A 16906-nucleotide genomic window follows, 5' to 3' on the forward strand; every position below is an offset into this window, starting at 1 on the left:
CAGAGGAGCCAAGCAGAGTGGTCTGGTCTCAACGGGAGAGAGGCAGCCAAGCATGATGTAACGAGCACTCTGCATACTGGCCCTCTCTGTGGTGAAGCTCAGAGGGCCATGACCACTGAGCTGTGACACACTTGTGTGTGCGCGCCACACACACACACGCACACGTACTTGCAAGAGCTTCACACAAGTGCAAGCCCCCAAATGGCATACAAAAAGCTATAACGCTGCATAAACGTAGCTTGGAAAAGCATTAAAATATGAAATATTGTCCAGTTGATGTCAATCCCCCATGAGGGATGGAGGGATTTATCTAAGCTTTCAAAATGTGTTTAATGAGTTTTCCACATTCTTGACTCCGGACTATGACATTTCAACTCTTCATGAGACACAACATGGCTCTGTGTGGCAACAACAAAAGGAGACCTCTGACAATATCTGACAATACCCTTCTTTCTGTTTTAGGGCCGTCATTCTACAACTCAGCAGTGAAACAATGTATTCAGACTGAGATAAAAGACCGTTGGAAATTATGTTTCGCAACAACAGACTCAGTTACAAGTGTTACATTAATCATTGGTCAGTTCCTCTCTCATACAAAACAAATGAGGAGAGCGAGACACAGATCCCATAGCCTTATCTTTGCCCTTCTATTCTAATAAACCCATCAGGTATCATAGAAGATGATTCCTTCAACATTATGTTTGACATGATTCATGATGCACGAGCAGACATAAACTCAGCAAAAATAGAAAAGTCCTCTCACTGTCAACTGAGTTTATTTTCAGGAAACTTAACGTGTAAATATTTGTATGAACATAACGTTCTTGCTGTGAGATGTTACCCCACTCTTCCACCAGGGCACCTGCAAGTTCCCAGACATTTCTGGGGGGAATGGCCCTAGCCCTCACCCTCCGATCCTACACGTCCCAGACATGCTCAATGGGATTGAGATCCGGGCTCTTTGATCGCCATGGCAGAACACTGACATTCCTGTCTAGCAGGAAATCACGCACAAAATGAGCAGTATGGCTGGTGGCATTGTCATGCTGGAGGGTCATGTCAGGATGAGCCTGCAGGAAGGGTACCACATGAGGGAGGAGGATGTCTTCCCTGTAACACACAACGTTGAGATTGCCTGCAATGACAAGCTCAGTCCGATGATGCTGTGACACACCACCCCAGGCCATGATGGACCCTCCGCCTCCAAATCGATCCCGCTCCAGAGTACAGGCCTCGGTGTAACGGTCATTCCCTCAACAATAAACGCGAATCCGACCATCGCCCCTGGTGAGACAAAACCGCGACTCGTCAGTGAAGAGCACTTTTTGCCAGTCCTGTTTGGTCCAGCAACGGTGGGTTTGTGCTCATAGGCGACGTTGTTGCTGGTGATGTCTGCCTTACAACAGGCCTACAAGCCCTCAGTCCAGCCTCTCTCAGCCTATTGTGGACAGTCTGAGCACTGATGGAGGGATTGTGCGTTCCTGGTGTAACTCTGGCAGTTGTAGTTGTTGCCATCCTCTACCTGTCCCGCAGGTGTGATGTTCGGATGTACCGATCCTGTGCAGGTGTTGTTACACATGGTCTGCCACTGCGAGGACGATCAGCTGTCCATCCTGTCTCCCTGTAGCGCTGTCTTAGGCATCTCACAGTACAGACATTGCAATTTATTGTCCTGGCCACATCCGCAGTCCTCTTGCCTCCTTGCAGCATGCCTAAGGCACGTTCACGCAGATGAGCAGGGACCCTGGGCATCTTTCTTTTGGTGTTTTTCAGTCAGTAGAAAGGCCTCTTTAGTGTCCTAAGTTTTCATAACGGTGACCTTAATTGCCTACCGTCTGTAAGCTGTTAGTATCTTAACAACCATTCCACAGGTGCGTGTTCATTAATTGTTTATGGTTCATTGAACAAACATGGGAAACAGTGTTTAAACTCTTTACAATGAAGATCTGTGAAGTTATTTGGATTTTTACAAATTATCTTTTAAAGACACGGTCCTGAGAATGGGACGTTTCTTTTTTTGCTGAGTTTACATGCTATTTTAGGCATAACCATTATCATTCAGGACAATGCAATGAATTTAGTATACTAACCCATATGGGGGTATTGCAAATGTGTAAAATGCTTTCAAAGTTTAATAGTCATGTCTATTCTAACCCTCTCTGTTCTAGATAATGAGATAAATGAAACCCTTCACCAGGCACTATAGTATTGTTTTTCAGTAAATGTATAAACATTTCATCCATATGAGTCCTGGTCAAAAGTAGTGCAATATAAAGAGAACAGGGTGCCATTTGGGACGTATCCACAGCCTTTCTACCACAGCCCACAGAAACACATCAATATCCCCTGAGGCAGCTATGTAACTGCTGGGCTAATACTGTAGAGGTGACTTCAGGAGACGTGCAAATTCATCCCCTCGACAGAGACAAAAAAATGTACTGTAAGACCCAATGGACAGTTAAAGTAATAACAAATCTTACCAGAAAGAACAATTTATAATTTCAAATGTTCCGTCTTGGACGAGAGCCTAAAATCTATTTGGCATAGCAGAGGAAAATGAATATTGAGAAAAAACATTTAGCAGAGGCTTGAGCATGGAAATGAATGTCGCCCTCTGATGAAAAGGTAATTATCAACATCAGTCACATTATGAAAGCCTTGTGACAGATACAGACGGATATATCAGTTTGAGCATTAACCTAACTTAAGCACTAAATTAACTGTATTTTTTAAAACATATTATTAACGTATTTGGTTTAACTATGAAATGTACTGGAAAACACATAGCCATGCTAAACCATTACTTTAGTACTTAATCAATCACCACCTGTCAACAGTGCTCTATGAATTATTTGTTGACACAAATCCAATCTTCTCTGTGTTGCCTACTGTACCAATATCCTGTTGAGTGACTCCCCACCTCCTTCATGTAACGCCAATATTTACTAGTCATAAAATCCCTTTGGTCTCTTCAAATCAATAGTCACTCAAGCAGTGCTATTGTATAACCCTCCCAAACTATTTATTTCCTATTTAGATAACCCATTCCAATTGCTTTCCTTGACATAATAAGAAAGGTTAGTGGTCCATACGCAACCCTGATGCATTAAATCAATATCGTGTGCATGTACCTTTTGAAAGGAAAAAAATACATTGTGTTGTGCCAGGGGAATAGCAACCAACCGTGTCCCTGTGCTTGTTCGCTCTCTGTCTGTCCATCTCTCTTTCTCTCCACAGAATTAGTTTGATGTGGTATTTGTGGGGAGGCTAGCCTGGCTCTGACATGTAGCTTAAAGGGGAATTTCACCCTGGCGCTGACACTGCATATAGTCATTACTACAGTGCATTCGGAAAGTATTCAGACCCCTTTACTTTTTCCACATTTCGTTACGTTACAGCCTTATTCTAAAATGTATTACATTTTTTAAAATCCTCAGCAATCAACACACAATACCCCATAATGACAAAGTGAAAACTTTTTTATTTTTATGTTTGCAAATGTATTAAAAATAAAAAACTGAAATACTTATTTACAAAAGTATTCAGACCCTTTGCTATGAGACTTGAAATTGAACTCTGTATTCTGTTTCTATTGAACAGCCATGATAGGCTAAGATAATGAGTGGGCCTAGATTGGTCTGCCATATAGCACACTTCTGTCTATTTGAGCTGGTCAGTATGGTCAGTATGTCTAGGTAATCCTGTATAATGCAGCTTTTTTTTAATGTATTGCATAGTAAAACTGCATAAACCTACTGTCAAGTTAAAGTGTACTGTTAGCTAGCTAACGTTAACTGGCTGGCTCGCCAGGTAACGTTTAGTGTGTATGCCCTCCACTTTTTGGAGGACCGAGTTTTTAAATCAGTGTTTAAAACATAATAAATTGTTGCCAGCAGCACAGTTAGTCATCAACGCTCTAGATAACATGAAAACAGCCTAACAAACTCTGCTAGGGCGAGGAAAATGGTCAGAGTGGTGTGTTCTCTCATTATGTGACTGGAAGTAGCCAGCAAGCTAGCCAATGTTAGCCAGTTAGCTAGGGCACTTGACTGCCGTTGTGAGGTCAGAATGTTCGGATCAACCTTACTCATCGGCCAGAGCGTCCAGTGTGCGCTCTGAACGTGAAAACACTATGAATTTACAAACGGACAATCTGACAGCACAGTTTCAGTCACCAATGCTCTGGATAACATAACAGACTAACCATCTCTGCAAGGGTGTGTAATGTTCAGTGAGTTGTTCTCTCTCTCACTTAGATGTCTGGAAGTAGCTAGCAAGTTAGCTTGGGTGCTTGACTGCTGCTGTTAGTACAGAACGCTCTAATCAACCCTTAAATATATGGGGCTAAAGCTTAAGAGGGTGTGAACAATGCTGAATGGATATAGACAAAGAAGGGCTCTCCAATAGTAGTACAAGAACATTCAAAGGCCATTTTCTCAAAAGTGACTTTATAGGTTTATCAACTTCCAAAGCAAAATTACTTTCCCATTGTTCCTCAACTGTAGTGTATGATATACCATTTTGTAGTCTCTACTTATATCCAATGTAAAAAACACAATTTCAAATTTTGCTACATAAGACCGATTTGAGATGGTCGGTCACATATAAGGTCCCACAGTTGACAGTACATGTCAGAGCAAAAACCAAGCCATGAGGTCGAATAAATTGTCCGTAGAGCTCCGAGACAGGATTGTGCTGAGGCACAGATCTGGGGAAGGGTTCCAAAAAATGTTTGCAGCACTGAAGGTCCTCAAGAACACAATGGCCTCCATCATTATTAAATGGAAGAGGTTTGGAACCACCAAGACTCTTCCTAGAGCTGGCCGCCTGGCCAAACTGAGCAATCGGGGGAGAAGGGCCTTGGTCAGGGAGGTACCAAGAACCCGATGGTCACTCTGACAGAGCTCCAGAGTTTATCTGTGAAAATGGGAGTACCTTCCAGAAGGACAACCATCTCTGCACCACTCCAACAATCAGGACTTTATTGGAGGGTAACCAAAAGTAAGACACTCCTCAGTAAAAGTCACATGACAGCTCACTTGGAGTTTGTCAAAAGGCACCTGAAGGACTCTCAGAACATGAGAAACAAGAATGCCAAGTGTCACGTCTGGAGGAAACCTGACACCATCCCGACGTTGAAGCATGGTGGTGCCAGCATTATGCTGTGGGGATGTTATTCAGAGGCAGGAACTGGGAGACGAGTCAGGATCGAGGGAAAGATGAACGGAGCAATCCTTGATGCTCTTAGTGAACCACAAAGTCTGGCATTTAGAGTGAATGCTGATACAAACTTGAATAATGTTGTTGTTTACCTCCAACGACCAACACAAAATCATCTCTACGATGGTGCGGTGACCAAAGATTGTCATAGGGAATTAAAGGCTTAACTGATGGGGAATCTATTTCGACGACAGCTGAGAAGTGGTATGATAACAGCGATTTTTCTTCCCTTCACAACAAAACGAAAGATTAACAATTTGAGGTAACCTAACATTAGCTAGCCTAGATGGGTAAGTTAGCTAGCTATCTAACGTTACACACCTGTATTGAACTCTGAAAGCCATCAGCTAAATCATATAGCTATCTTTTGGTATACCCACTGTCAATAGATTTCCTCTATGTCATATTAGTCACTGCTAGACTGGTAGCTACCTTCAGCAGAGTAATCATGTTTGTTTGTTCTATCTTTGAATGACATTAGCTAACGTAAGATGGCTAATGTTAGCAAATAAAGAGTATCTCAATTTGGTAGCCATCTATTCCACCCTTTTCTGGAAAACACTCCGTAACTAAAAATAAAATTGTCAATATAGCTAAGTAATTTTATTTGTGTGTTAGTAGCAATGATGAATGTGTATAAATCATCTATGGTCTCAGCAGTCTCAGCTGGCTTGGAATCTTGCTGCCAATTTTGTGACGCTAGTTAGCTAACTGCAAGCTGACAATATTGAAATGTCCATGTTAGGTATGCTTAGCTAGCCAGTCCAATAAAGACCAGTACAATTAGTGGGGTGGTTAAATTGTGTATTGTTGTGTATTTTGTTGTAGGTGGTGCAGAATCTGATTCCACTAACATGCACTTCCAACCCCTAGCACAAGGTGAATGAATGTAAGTTGGCCAAAATATTTATATATATTATAACAAAGGACTTATATATATTCTAACACAGGACGTAAGGAGTCTTTAGGGGTCTGAGTGTTTAAGGGAATTTACATTTGGTAGTAAGGTTTAGTCCAAGGACGTTTCCAAACATAGTATATCATGGCAGGGGGTCTTCTCAGATCCATCAATGGCAGTGGCCAGTCAGGGTTACTTACACGCGTGGCTGGGCAAAGGTGAAAGACTCAGATCTGATGATGATATCAAACTGAGACTACAGTGGCAAGAGTCCTGCACCACCATGCTCTCTTTCGCAGATCAGATGCACCTCTGAGAACGGGGGCCAAAGCTCTCCATCATCAAAGTGTTACATTTTAAATGATTTCCATGTGAAATGTCCTATGAGGGACCTGTCTGCCCAAGCATTATTCCATATACAGTGCTTTCAGAAAGTATTCATACCCTTTGACGTATTCCACATTTGGTTGTGTTACAGCCTAAATTCAAAATGGATGAAACATTTTTTTTCTCACCCATCTACCCATTATTATTTTCCTATTATTATTTTCAAAATTCTTCCAGCTCTGTCAAATTAGTTGTTGATCATAGCTTGACAACCTACAGGCAAATTTAAGTCAAAACTGTAATTTGACCACTCAGGAACATTCACTGTCTTCTTGGTAAGCAGTGTTTCAAGTTATTGTACAACTGAAAGGTGAATTCATCTCCCAGTGTTTGATGTAAAGCAGAGTGAACCAGATTTTGCACTAGGATTTAGCCTGCGCTTAGCTACATTCTATTTCTTTTTTATCCTGAAAAACTTCCTAGTCCTTAACGATTAATTACAAGCATACCCATAACATGATGCAGCCACCACCATGCTTGAATATAGGAGAGTGGTACTCAGTAATGTGTTGTATTCGATTTGCCCCAAACATAACACTTTGTATTCAGGAGAAAAATATAATTGCTTTTCCACATTTTTTGCAATATTACTTGTGTGCCTTGTTGCAAACAGGATGCATGTTGTAGAATCTTTTTTAGGTTAGTATTGTGGAGTAACTACAAAGTTGTTGATCCATCCTCAGTTTTCTCCTATCACAGACATGCTTTTTTATTTAACCTTTATTTAACTAGGCAAGTCAGTTAAGAACAAATTATTATTTACAATGATGGCCTACCAAAAGGCAAAAGGCCTCCTGCGAGGACAGGGGCTGGGATTAAAAATGAAATAAAAATAGGACAAAAACACACATCATGACATGAGACTCCAAAACACTACATGAGAGACCTAAGACAACAACACATGACAACACAGCATGGTAGCAACACAACATGACAACAACATGGTAGCAGCACAAAACATGGTACAAACATTATTGGGCACAGACAACAGCACAAAGGGCAAGAAGATAGAGACAACAATACATCACATGAAGCAGCCACGACAGTCAGTAAGAGTGTCCATGATTGAGTCTTTGAATAAAGAGATGGTGATAAAACTGTCCAATTTGAGTGTTTTTTGCAGCTCATTCCAGTTGCTAGCTGCATCGAACTGAAAAGAGGAGTGATTAAACTCTGTAACTGTTTTAAAGTCACCGTTGGCCTCCTGGTTAAACCCTTGAGCGGTTTCTTTCCTCTCCGGCAACTGAGTTAGGAAGGACGCCTGTATCTTTGTAATGACTGGGTGTATTTATAAACTGTCCAAAGTGTAATTAATAACTTCACCATGCTCAAAGGTATACTCAATGTCTTTTAATTTGTACCCATCTACCAACAGGTGACCTTCTTTGCAAGGCATTGGATAACCTCCCTGGTTTTTGTGGTTGAATCTGTTTTTAACAGAAAATTGTATGTATGGGGTACAGAGATAAGGGAGTCATTCAGAAATCATGTTAAACACTATTATTGCACACAGAGAGTTCATGCAACTTATGTGACTTGTTAAGCAAATGTTTACTCCTGAATTTAATTTAGGCTTGCCATAAGATAGGGGTTGAATATTTATTGACTAAAGACATTTCAGCTTTACATTTGTATTAATTTGTAAAAATGTCAAAAACAAATTCACTTTGACATTATGGGGTATTGTGTGTGGGCCAGTGACAAACACTGTTACACAACAAAATGTAGAAAAATCCAAGGGTTGTGAATACTTTCGGAAGGCACTGTAAATGCAGATTAAAACGATAAGCAGCCCAGAATGGTAATGCATACGATATGATCTGCTGTTTTATGTTTCCAAAAAATGTGTCAAGATGGCTAAGTATACGCCTAATTGTTGTCCACGTGCCTCACAATGTCCATTCAACTATCCTCTCTGTTGGGGTAAGCAGAGCGTAAACTCTACTCTCCCCACTCTATCGCCTTAGTTGAAATTCAATGTCACTAGTAAAGCTTGTAATTGGGACGGAAGCAGAGCTGCTATTGGCAAATCTGGTAGGCAGGACGTCTGATGTGCGTATAGATGTGTGTACGGCTGAGAGGAGGTGGGGTGTTTCAATATTGCTCATCCACTCCCAGCACCCAGAAAGTCATCAGGGAGACAGGGAGAGCTGGTTCAGACAGAGCCTGGCTGGACGGTTACGATCTTACGAAGACTCGAGGCAGGAGGGAATCACTGATGAAAAACACAGTGACCCGACATGACCAGAGGAGGTCACTGTGGAGTTGCCCAGGATTCCATCATGTCCCACTGGCAGTCAGAGCAGAGGCAGTCAGTCACACTTTCCTGAGGCTGAAGGCTGAGCCCCTAACTTCGAATGGGCCAGCCTCCACCAGACCTGTAAACTTCAGACTGTACACTGGAGGTCCTGTGCAACACATGTCTGCACTGCGTTCATTGTCAGCTCTCTACTTAGCTGATCAAAGCAGCAGCAGTGAGCAGCACCACCAGGCCCATGTGGCTCGGGAATTCGTCACGCTCTTAATTGGCCCGCAGTATTTTCTGGGTTGTTTCTGTGAAGTCTTCATGAAAGGACGCCCGTTAAAATCAAGCCTTTCACCACAATGCTATAGATTATCCAATCTGTCAGGAAATGAAGCAAGCCACAAAGGCGTCGTGATCAGAGCAACCACTTCCCTAAAAGGTCATAGTGGATGGATGAGGAGGAGTATGGGGGTAGGATGAGCAGCAGGGTAGAGAGATGGGTGGGTTGAGTAGTGTGGGGGTGACAGGACTCCCCCTGAGCCTTCCTCCCTGCAACTGTCACGGAGCTCTGTCACGGTAATTCTAGGCATGTTTCTGAGCTGCCCTGATGAATCAGCACAATCTGGTTTCACTTACAAACATCTCTCTCTCTCTGTCAACCTCTCTGACACGGCGTCTGTAGAGGATAAGTCACTGGGTCATGACATTTCCCTTTGTTAAACACTGCTAAACTACAGCAGAGTAAACACACCCACTCTCCCACGGTAAGCTTTCGCTACAGGTTTGCCCTGAAGGTATTTGACCAAAAGAACATATTCAAGATGGCAACCTGTTATTAGTGAGAGCTGGGATATTTCCTACAGTACTACTACGGTATGTGTTTATTAACTGTAGGTGAGAACTCTCCCCCTCCAGTCTGTCACTTATCTGTGAGCGAGACAGTGGACTGCCCACCCTCAACCATCCCCCTTTCTCTTATTTTCTGAACCATCTTAACTAATTCTCTTCTATTCTGCTATACCCATTTTGTACTTCTTTACCTTCAGAGTGTCTACATAGACACTCTCTCTGGGTTCTGTTCCCCTTCACAAACCCTGTCCTCCCCCTCTCTCTCTCACTCTTCCCCTCTTTCCTGTCAATGTGCTTTTCATAAGAGCTGCCTTTGATGGGCTTAAAACAACCACGGCAAATACCAATACCACCTGGAGGATGAAGAATAAAAGGTGTTTTTTAAGTTGAGTGGTAGGTGAGTCAGAGGGGACTGTACACTGCTTAGACAAACGTATAACACATTCAGATGTGGATTTCACATTGCTCGACTTGACACCGGTTTTCCTTGGCTTTACCAAATACAGCTACCGATTCTCGTTTTAGCACAATAAACTACCGAGTAAGCATATTTTGCAGTTTCGAAGGCCTCTTTGAAAGCGAAGTTGATTTGCATAACAAATGCAGTTTGCTTTATAAACTCACAAGTCCAACGTTAGAATCGGAGAGCGCTGTGTGGAGAGAATTGTGGAAAAAGAGCATAGCAAATGAGGTTTGAGATGAAGAAAAATCTGTGGCAACCACAATCTCTCAAATGAAAACAGTCTGGATCAGAGAGGACTATTCCCAAGCTCTGTAGCCGAAATTAGAACAGGATACTCCCCATTAGAAACCTCATTCCAAACAGGCAAAAATATAACAAAATACGGTTCCAATTTCCTATACAGTTGGAGTGAGTAAAATGTACCTCGTCCATAGAGATTTCCACATTTCAATCTCCAAAATAAAGTTATGTTACTGATGAGAGAAGCATTTGTTGAGGTATAGAAAATATACCCTTGCTCTGAAATTAGACCAGTGGCCTAGTTGGATCTAGAGGCCAAAGGCCTACTTACCAGCACATCTTGTACTAAATGCTGGATCAAAGCATAGAGCACTTAAAACAAAGAGTAGCACAGGAGGTTGGTGGCACCTTAATTGGGGAGGACAGGCTTGTGGTAATGGCTGGAATGGACTAAGTAGCAAATACATCAAACACATGGCTTCCACGTGTTTGATGCCATTCCATTTGCTCTGTTCCACCCATTATTATGAGCCGTCCTCACCTCAGCAGCCTCCACTGAAGAGTAGATAGCACACAGATGATTCCCAGATGTGTGCATGGGGACCAGAGTGACCGCTTAAAGGATTTCTATCCTCTTTGCTAAGTCTTCACAATTACAAAGACTCAGGTTGAAACAGGTCCAGATACAATGGCCCAGGCTGCTCTGAAGATGGCTGCACATACCCACAGCTGTTGACAGCCATGTTTGCAACATGGGAGAGAGGGGAGCAGATAAAGAGGAGCAATAATTAGACACTGTGTATACATACTGTACACATGCCCCGCATTAAGAACCAATAGATGGCCAACAAACTACGTCGCTGTAAAGACCACCATCTTGACAGAAGCTGATCAAATAAAGTGGGAGGGATGGAGGGATGAAGAGGAGGGATACAGTGAAACAAACAAACAAACCCTTTACTCTCCTCTACCCTGACTCAAACACAATGAAATCACATGGAGATTGAATACAGTGCAAAAGCTGAATGAATTGACCAATACTGCTTTCTCATAGGATTTACGGTATTTTGACCCCCCCAAAAATGAGCAATGTTTATACGACCTCCTTTCAAACAGGCCCATTTTTACCATATTCTTGCCTGCATATTCCTTTTATACCTCCCATGCGCATGCCGACGTGTAAACGTGTGGAACCGCTGCCCATACTTTTTTTAATCCACGTTTTACCAACCTCACTCCACTAGAAGATAATAGCAATACTATTTTCAAAAGAATGTGACTCTCATGCTCAACATTCCGCAACCTCAGCGGGCTTTTGGAATTGTCTATACCCTTGATTTAGGCTACATTTTTGCACACTAAATATGTCTGATCAGCGATAGAGCAAACAAATAGATGAGCTATAGGCCTACCACCTCTACTTATTTGCCCAGCCAGGAAACAATTAACCAAATAGCCTATACAGAGGGAGATTCAGTGAAACAAAATAAGATTGATTGATTATCAGCCAAGTCAGTGAAGTCACAGGCTTTTGGTCAGGGCTAGGCCTATTGGCTACTAAGCGACTGAAGAGCAAAATAATCCGCTTGTTAAACTACGTAACATGCTGGCAAAATGTTCTAAAAGGCCTAAATGAGCCAACTAGATAAGATGATCATGAGCAGCACCCACCTCAAATTAACTAACATTTTCCAAGCCTAATTATAGCTTAACCAACATCCAAATGATGATTCAGTGGAAGAAGAAAAATCTGGCATCAGGCCTATTGATTTATGAAGACAAGTCCTTAAGCTTGTCTCAAAGCAGCACAATGGCGCTGTACCAAAGACAACAGTGCTGAAATGATCATCTCGTTGACCACACACGGGTAGGCTATTGGTTCATATTTATTACAAGGATTGAATGACTTTCAGTAATCAACATTCTGATACATGCCTTCAATTGCATTAGACTACTTTATTCTAATATTTTTGTCATTCAGTGATATTTAGGCTATTCCAACAGTAGTTATTTATGGATCCATCCAGTTGTGGTTAAGAAAACAGTGCATGCTTTGAGATGGGCTATGTGAAGAGATGGGTGAAGTGACCTGTCTTGCAAAGTCTAGAAATGCCAGGAGGATGGTAACAGGGCGCTGCCAGGCAACCATTAAGAGTTTAAGAGCCTAGTGCGTGCCAATGCTGCCTCAGCATTGCGGCTACCTTGCATACTAAGCCATAGGAAGAACTTTACCGAAATTATTACTAGGTCGTTTGACGAAAATACAAGTTTTGGCTTTGATACCGGCAATACCTTTCAGTTTATAAAGAAAAGGCGGAATAAAGTTGGCGGTATGGTAAAGTTGGAGGGAAAACGTCTTAGTATGAAAGGAATACAAGTGCATGGACAATAATTTTACCCCTGTCTATCTAAGAAGGTATTTTTCAAGTATAACAACAGCAAAGCAAGACAAAAAACAAGCTGGAAGCTACAGAAATTCTGGTTGAAAGCTAAAAGGATTTTCGATCCTCAGGCGCTGTCAGATGTCCAGCATTGACACAATAACACCTGAAGGAAGACAGCAAACGTCACTTTCAGAAGACGTGCACTGAGACTGAACCAGCCCCAGCCTGGGATTACAAGAACAGAGAAACAGGAAATGCTCATAGCACTTCACGCCTGGACTTGTAAATGTAAGTGTAGTGGTGTAGCTACTGCAGTAATAGTATAGTGCTGTAAGCCTAGAAGTGAGGGGTGGGGTGGGGTGAGGAGGAGTGTGGTGAGGAGGGGTGGGATGAGGAGGAGTGATGATGGGTGAGGTGTGGTGAGGTTGGATGGACGTAGTGCAGTACAGTACCTGGGGATCTCTTGCTAGAGCGCGAGGGCATCATGTAGGACTGGCGAGGCAGCAAGGGTGAGGAGGGCAGAGACATGGACACTCCCTTGGCCAGGCTCAGTCTGAACACATCCTCTGGGGAGTAGGGGCGGTGGAGGCCCCCAGGCTCATGTGTCTGGGGGGCACCTCCGCCAGACAGGCACCTTCGCTGTGCAATATGGAGCTCACCCGCTGAGAAGAGAAGATGGAGGGCACTGTTTAGGACATTATTCACTAGGGCTGGGAATTTCCAGGGACCTCACTTTACGATATTAGGTGCCGATACGATATGTATTGCGATTCTTACAATTCTAAATGTATTGCGATTCGATATTGCGATTTGATGTTCCAAACAAATTGCTCACTATATGTCTGCTGCAGAGAGACTAGAGAGAGCATGAGAAAATGAGTTTGGATTAGTCATGGAAATAAAAGTTCAGAAAACATCTTGTCTCACTATTTAACAAGAAGATGGAGAACAAGCTATTGGGTGACCGGAGTTGACTAGTGCTAGTTAATGCTAACTTATTTTTAACAAATCAATATTTGGAGTCAAAGAAATATTGCAATATGTAACTGTATTGATTTTTTGCCTCGTCAATATTATTCACCAAACCTGATTATATAAGCTAAGCATACATTTTCAAAGAGAAAATTACAAATGAAATACATCAGACCATTCAAAATCTCCATGAGGAGAAAAAATGATTTGAGATCAGATATTACCAGACATGTGGACTCCTGAATGTCTAATGAAGTTGAAGGTATTCAGACAGCAGAACAAATCCCCCTCTTAGGGAGGCTTTCTGCTAATGGAGAGATTGTGCCTAGCCAAGATGGCGTAGCAGTCGGACGTGTGTTTTGTCTTGTCCCGTCCTGTCTAGTGTAAATATAGTTTTCTTCGTTTTTTTTCTGTATATATTTCGTACATATTTTAATCTCACTTTCCAATAGAGCAAACTCTCCTGCAACCCGCATCACCCAATGTGGTACGGATCTGCTTTTTCTATACTTTACTTTAGAAGAAACCATCAGAAGCTAGCCAGCTAACTAGCTTACTAGCTAGTACTCAGTTAGCCATTGCTAGCGTTCTTCAAAGCTAACTAGGACAGACATCAACCCAGAGCATATCAGACTGCTCTTTCTCTACCACATCTCCGGATTCCTACCGCAAGCTCTGAACCTTTACACCGGATCATCGCAACTAGCTAGCTGCAATCCAGTGGCTACTCCTGGCTAACGTCTCTGTCCCAAACCAGCACCAGTTAGCCTTGAGCTAAGCCCATCTCCCGTCTAGCTGAAGAGGCCCAACAATACCTCTTTTGCCAATTGGCCTGGACCCTTTACTGCCGACACGGAGCCCCGCCGATCCATCACAACTGGTCCGCCGACATAATTGTACGAGGTGGTTTCAACAGGCTTTTTCGTTGCGACATCGCCAAAGATCCATCTGCTGGCCAAGGCCCGCGAGCTTTCTGAAACGCTGTGTCTCCAGCTCACCTAGCGTACTAGAGCACCTGTAGCATACTCCTGGGCTACAATTACCCGGGCCCACGACCGGTCTGTCGATGTCACCGCATGAAGAGGAATAAACAGACTCACCCCATCGCGACGTCCCCCAAAGGTTAGCTCTCTAGCCCTCGCTATCTCCCTGCTTGCTAATTCGGCCTGCTAACGGAGCTTGTCTAGCCCGGGCCTGAACTGTTAGCTTGTTAGCACAGGCCTGCTAACCATCTGAATCACCGCATCCCAAACACTCTGAACCCATTTACTTTCTATCTCTCTTTGATTTTTATTTTGTTTATACCTTCCGGAAACCTGCCTCACCCACTGTGATACGGAATCGCTATTACTTTTAATTTTAATTTTATTTTTATGACACACTCAAGAACCTCCAGACGCTAACCAGCTAACTAGCTACAAGCTATTTAGTCATTGTTAGTTTTTTAAAAACCTGGATAACACTCGCCAGCCCAGCTTCCCTGCCCATCCACCGCTGCCCCCTGGACACTGATCTCTTGGCTATATAGCTGACGCACGCTGGACTGTCCATTAATCACGGTACCCCATTCTGCTTGTTTGTTTATCTGTCGGCCCAGTTGCCTAGTCAACGCCATTTTACCTGCTGTTTGTTGTGCTAGCTGATTAGCCTCGCCTACTGTTTTAGGCTTTCCCAATTCAACACCTGTGATTACTGTATGCCTCGCTGTATGTCTCTCTCAAATGTCAATATGCCTTGTATACTGTTGTTCAGGTTAGTTATCATTGTTTTAGTTCACAATGGAGCCCCTAGATCCACTCTGCATACCCCTGTTACCTCCTTTGTCCCACCCCCACACATGCGGTGACCTCACCCATTACAACCAGCATGTCCAGAGATACAACCTCTCTCATCATCACCCAGTGCCTGGGCTTACCTCCGCTGTACCCGCACCCCACCATACCCCTGTCTGCGCATTATGCCCTGAATATATTCTACCATGCCCAGAAACCTGCTCCTCTTATCCTCTGCCCCCAACACTCTAGGCGACCAGTTTTGATAGCCTTTAGCCGCACCCTCATACTACTCCTTCTCTGTTCCGCGGGTGATGTGGAGTAAACCCAGGCCCTGCATGTCCCCAGGTACCCTCATTTGTTGACTTCTGTGATCGAAAAGTCTTGGTTTTATGCATGTCAACATCAGAAGCCTCCTCCCTAAGTTTGTTTTACTCACTGCTTTAGCACACTCTGCTAACCCTGATGTCATTGCCGTGTCTGAATCCTGGCTCAGGAAGGCCACCAAAAATTCAGAGATTTCCATACCCAACTATAACATCTTCCGTCAAGATAGAACTGCCAAAGGGGCGGAGTCGCAGTCTACTGCAGAGATAGCCTGCAAAGTAATGTCATACTTTCCAGGTCCATACCCAAACAGTTTGAACTACTAATTTTGAAAATTACTCTCTCCAGAAACAAGTCTCTCACTGTTGCCGCCTGCTACCGACCCCGTCAGCTCCCAGCTGTGCCCTGGACACCATTTGTGAATTGATCGCCCCCATCTAGCTTCAGAGTTTGTTCTGTTAGGTGACCTAAACTGGGATATGCTTAACACCCCGGCAGTCCTACAATCTAAGCTAGATGCCCTCAATCTCACTCAAATCATCAAGGAACCCACCAGGTACAACCCTAACTCTGTAAACAAGGGCACCCTCATAGACGTCATCCTGACCAACTGGCCCTCCAAATATACCTCCGCTGTCTTCAACCAGGATCTCAGCGATCACTGCCTCATCGCCTGTATCCGCCACGGAGCCGCAGTCAAACGACCACCCCTCATCACTGTCAAACGCTCCCTAAAACACTTCTGTGAGCAGGCCTTTCTAATCGACCTGGCCCGGGTATCCTGGAAGGACATTGACCTCATCCCGTCAGTTGAGGATGCATGGTCATTCTTTAAAAGTAACTTCCTCACCATTTTAGATAAGCATGCTCCGTTCAAAAAATGCAGAACCAAGAACAGATACAGCCCTTGGTTCACTCCAGACCTGACTGCCTCGACCAGCACAAAACATCCTGTGGCGGACTTAGCATCGAATAGCCCCCGTGATATGCAACTGTTCAGGGACGTCAGGAACCAATTCAGTCAGGAAAGCTAAGGCCAGCTTCTTCAGGCAGAAGTTTGCATCCTGTAGCTCCAACTCCAAAAGTTCTGGGACACTGTGAAGTCCATGGAGAACAAGAGCACCTCCTCCCAGCTGCCCACTGCACTGA

At 43.4% G+C, this 16906-nt stretch overlaps 1 protein-coding gene across 7 annotated transcripts in view; it reads right to left on the minus strand.

The window, feature by feature from the left end:
• Window positions 1-16906, minus strand: part of LOC118367119 (protein TANC1-like) — a 266705-nt gene that overhangs the window by 153223 nt on the left and 96576 nt on the right. For 5 of the 7 annotated variants that reach the window (XM_035750184.2, XM_035750181.2, XM_052493855.1 and 2 more), the window contains one exon: window positions 13139-13348. The exons of the other annotated variants lie outside the window; for them this stretch is intronic. In XM_035750184.2, the coding sequence (XP_035606077.1) occupies window positions 13139-13348 (210 nt within the window). The remainder of the gene's footprint in view (window positions 1-13138; window positions 13349-16906) is intronic. 7 annotated transcript variants of the gene reach the window in all.

This window comes from Oncorhynchus keta, chromosome 34 (genome assembly GCF_023373465.1).
Source record: "Oncorhynchus keta strain PuntledgeMale-10-30-2019 chromosome 34, Oket_V2, whole genome shotgun sequence".
Lineage (NCBI taxonomy): Eukaryota > Metazoa > Chordata > Actinopteri > Salmoniformes > Salmonidae > Oncorhynchus > Oncorhynchus keta.